Source organism: Arachis stenosperma, chromosome 1, assembly GCF_014773155.1.
Source record: "Arachis stenosperma cultivar V10309 chromosome 1, arast.V10309.gnm1.PFL2, whole genome shotgun sequence".
NCBI lineage: Eukaryota > Viridiplantae > Streptophyta > Magnoliopsida > Fabales > Fabaceae > Arachis > Arachis stenosperma.
Window position 1 is genome coordinate 128645976 of NC_080377.1, and position 4587 is coordinate 128650562.

Consider the following 4587-nt stretch of genomic DNA (forward strand, 5'->3'; position numbering starts at 1 on the left):
AAAAACAACAAATTTTGTAGAAAATTCAACCCAAAATTAACTTAATTAACATGATGGGGTGGGAAAAATGCTATTCATTCATTAAAATATTATTTTTTAAATAATTTTTAAATTTAATTATTTAATTATAATAACTTTTAATTATTATTTTTTATTTTTTAAAAAATTAGCTTTTATATTTATTAATTTTTTTTATTTTTAAACTTTTTATACTATTAAACTCTTGTTAGTTATTTTATTTTAGAACGTAAAAAACACATTTTAAAAAAATATTCTAAACCAATTAAACATAGACATCTATCTTCTTATATGCACTTGACTTTATAAAATTCTATTTTTATTTATTTATTTGTTTTCTATTAAGTATTGTTAGGTACACATCTAAAATAATAAATAATCAATACAATATTTTTAAAACACATCCAAAAATATATATAATATAATTCTTTTAGTAAAATTAAGTAAACGCATCACATCTAAAATAACAAATAATAAATCAAATATTTTGTAAATACATCTAAAATTATCAAAAATTATAAAAAAAATAGATACTATCAAGTGTAAAGATAATAATTACTATGTTTATTTAGTTATGATAATTTCAAAATTATTCTTACAAGAATAAATCTTTCTTCCTCAAATACAAATAGAAACATAAAATTTAAAAAGATAGAATTTTTTACCGCTAGGAGGTCGAAAAACGTTATTTATAACTTTTTAATGGCGTCTTCTAAAAAAAGTGATTTGATTTATGATATAATTTTTAATCATATTCAAGACACATCCAAAATGATAAATAATAAATAAAATAAAATATATATAATATAAATTTTTTGAGTAAATTTAAGTAAACACATCTAAAATAATAAATAACAAATCAAATATTTTGTAAATACATAAAATTATGAAAAATCATAAAAAGATGGATGTGAAGATAGCAATTATTATGTTTACTTAGTTATGATAACTTCAAAGTTATTCTTACAAGAAGAAGCTTTCTTCGAATACAAACAAAAACATATATTAAAAAGGTAGAATTTTTAACTAAAGGAGGCCACAAAAATAAAGAGTGCATTATACGTTCAAATTTCGGCGGAGGATAAGAGCGTGACAAAGACGATAGGAGCATGGGACGGGAAAGAGCGCGGCGCGACAGAAGAGCACGGTTCAAGGGAGGAGTGCGGCATGGGAAGAGTGCAGGATTGTGAGGAGCATAGGGCATGGAAGAAGCGCGGGGAGAAACGCGGCAACAGAAGAGGAGTGTGAGGCGTTGCAGATCTTAGATTTTACAACCGGCTAGGAAATTTAATGGAGTAAAATTTATATTTTGAGATATTTAAAAGATATTTTAAAATGTATTAGGATTTTAGAAAATTTAAAATTGAATTATTAAATTTTAGGTTTATTCAAACTGTTTTTTTAATTTATATTTTAAATTAAAAAATACTAAATTTATTTAAATGTGTTTATTTTAATTTTTTAAATTAGTGTAATAAAAAACGGTTTAAAAAAATAAATTTAAAGAATACTTAGTCATGTATGGAAAGAAAGAAATAGCACCTTTATTTGGCACAAGTCCCATGCATGGAAGCTAATACAAAGAACTTAGTATGTATTACACAGATAGATATTAATCTATAATAAACTTATTAAGAAGCCTAACAGGATGGGGATGGGGGAATTGGAACATCTTTCCATCCTTCCAACATCAAAATGACATTCCTCATTGAAGGACGCAGAGATGGGTCATCTTGAACACACAGCAGCCCCACCTTCACCATTCTTTCCAGTGTTTTCCAATCCATGTCTTGCTTTTCATCCTCATTGTAAGCAACAACTTTATGTAACTGCTCAGTTGCAAAGCAATGATATGCCCAACTAGAAAGAAGCACCTCCTCCGGTGATGGAACATTTACTTCTATACTCCTTCTGCGGCATACAATCTCCAACAGTACTATCCCATAACTGAAAACATCAGCTTTAACCGATGCCAATGCCTCCTTTTGCCATTCAGGTGCTAAGTACCCGGTTCTAACCTCGTTCTTGTCCGGTCTAATACTCGAAAATTCCGGCTTTGATAGCCTTGCCAATCCGAAATCTGATATCTTAGCCGTCAATAGTTCATCCATTAGTATATTATGAGGCTTCAGATTACAGTGGACAATACGAACTTCACACTCTTCATGTAGATACTGGACTCCTCTGGCCACATCCAATGCAATTTTGAGTCTCTCTTTCCATGGCAGATGCTTCTTAGTCTTGAAGAGAAGATTCGCAAGAGATCCATTGCTGACGTATTCATAGACAAAAAGCTTCCTTGACCCCTCAATACAGAAGCCAATAAGCTTAACCAGATTCCTATGATGAGTTCTAGCAATAGCAGTGATTTCGGCTCGGAATGCCCTTTCCCCTTCATCAACAATCTTCTCCATTCGCTTGACGGCAATCCTTCTGTTATTCTCTCCTATTGTGCCTCTATAAACTGCTCCGAATGATCCTCTGCCTACCTCCTCTGTGAAGCCACTAGTTGCTTTGACAAGTTCATCAAAGGAAAATGAGCGTAGCGAGCATTCCTCGGTGAATCCAAGATTTGAACTTGCAGAGAGCTTTGTAAATCTATGAACTTGCCTCCTATAAATGAAGAAAATAGACACAACAAAGACCACACAGAGAAATGAAATGGAACCCAAAGTAGAGGCTAGAATCAGTATCAGACCTCTCTGGTTATTAACAATGGCATTAGGATTCTTGGGAGATGAGGTGGTTGTGTTTTTCCCGATGACATATCCCGAAGGAACCTTGAAGAGTGCCATGCCTGTGTCTGATGCATTTGGAGCCTTTCTGCCATATCTGAGTGGAAGACTATATTTGCTGCATTGGCCATTTGTGTATAATGCTGCTCCACAATCACAATCCTCGTTGCAAGACTTGTTACAAGCTTCCATACTCATTGGTTTAGCCCAATATGGGTAGTCATAATCCAACTGCATCTCCTCCAAGGAAACAATGTTATACAACAAATTGTTTCGGCCACCACTTGTTTCGCAATCATCCTTGCTGTAGTTCGGTTTGCACTCCAGAAACATGGCATTACCACCACTGGTTTTGTTGTTGTAGGGGACGAAACCAGGATAACAGTGGCATCTAGCATTGCCGCTTGTGTTGGAGCAGTAACTGTTGGAGCCACAAAACCCCTTGATTCGGCATTCATCAGTCAAGGCTTGCCACAACATATTCGAATGAACAAGAAGTGATGATGATGAGTTTGCGTCAAATAGGTGCTCATACAATCTCAGATTTCCATCAACATCAAGAGTTGTGCGGTAGATTAAGCTAGTGTTCTGCGGCTTGTTTTGGTGGTGAGTGTTATTTGCCAAGCATTGAGTAGGGGCAATGAAGCAAAGATTGCCTTTAGTGTCAAGACTCAACCGTTCCACCCTAAAGCAAAATTGTAAACAGGTAACTTGTTCTTCAGTGAAAAACTATGAACCAAGCAACCATTGATTAGAAGAAATAAACATAATACTATGTCATACTCTTACCCAATATCAGGGAAGTAATCCATGGAAGCCCAGTAAGCATCAAGAACCTGAGAGGAGCTATTGATGGGGTAAGCAACAAGGTTGTTATCACTCTGATAGGTAAGATAGTAGTGCCCAGTGGAACGGTCTGAAGTGGACCTGCTAGAGACTAGCTGGTTCAGAATAGTTAATTTCTGGCCTCCTAATATGGTGTCAGTTGGGTGATGAAAGCTTTGCCACACAACAAAGGAAGAACTTTCTTGACTATAGATCACAAAGTTACCGGAATCAAGCATGGATGCGGAACCTGCTGGCTCTGAAGCCACATAGACCTGTCCTTGGGCATCACTACCTTGCTTCAGAAGTAGGCCATCCACGGTTAATTGCAAGGTGGAGTTAGATGAGATTGGAGGGTCGTCACGGTTAGCGGTCCACACAACCGTCTCGTTGGTTCCAGCTATCAGCCATATTCCAATGGCGTAGCCGTGGCCATTACCGTGATGGTAAAAGCCGAATGCAAAGTGACCAGAACTTGATACCCAAGAAGATGGGTTTGTAGTGTTACTGTCAGGAGGAGAAAGAAGATCATCCGACAAAATAATATTCTCAACTGCAGCTTCAGCTGCCAGGGCCACACAAAAGGGCAGCCATAAGAACAGAACATGAATGCGGTTTGAAGCCATGGAAATGGGATAGATCAAGAAGCTTCTCTTAATCACCAAGGGCACTCATTAGTATTTTAGAAACAAGTATTGTCACTCTTGACTGGTAATATTAAGTCAATGGTTTTTCTCTTCATATACCGTGTGGAGCAAGGTGTTCTATTCTATCCATTCACTACAATTTTCTATCGCTAAAAATTCTTCACTACTTATGCATTCTTTTTCACCTTTTAATTTAGAGAGAAATTCCTTGGATACTGACAAAGAACTTTTGTTAATATCAAAACCAATAAATAGAGAAGCAGCCAAACATCCCATGAAATATAGGTAATCACGTTTTTTAGGAAAAGAAACAGAGAAATTCTTACGACTTTTAGTGCCATCATTTATTCAACACAAAATAC

The 4587-nt window shown here is 35.3% G+C and overlaps 1 protein-coding gene across 1 annotated transcript; it reads right to left on the minus strand.

The window, feature by feature from the left end:
* Positions 1-1540: 1540 nt before the first annotated feature.
* On the minus strand, positions 1541-4347 carry LOC130946960 (G-type lectin S-receptor-like serine/threonine-protein kinase LECRK3). The gene is made up of 2 exons (XM_057875872.1): positions 3543-4347; positions 1541-3438 (listed from the first exon to the last, which is right to left on the minus strand). Exons 1-2 carry the CDS (start codon positions 4202-4204, stop codon positions 1659-1661), a joined length of 2442 nt encoding a protein of 813 aa, XP_057731855.1. The 5' UTR covers positions 4205-4347; the 3' UTR covers positions 1541-1658.
* Positions 4348-4587: the final 240 nt, after the last annotated feature.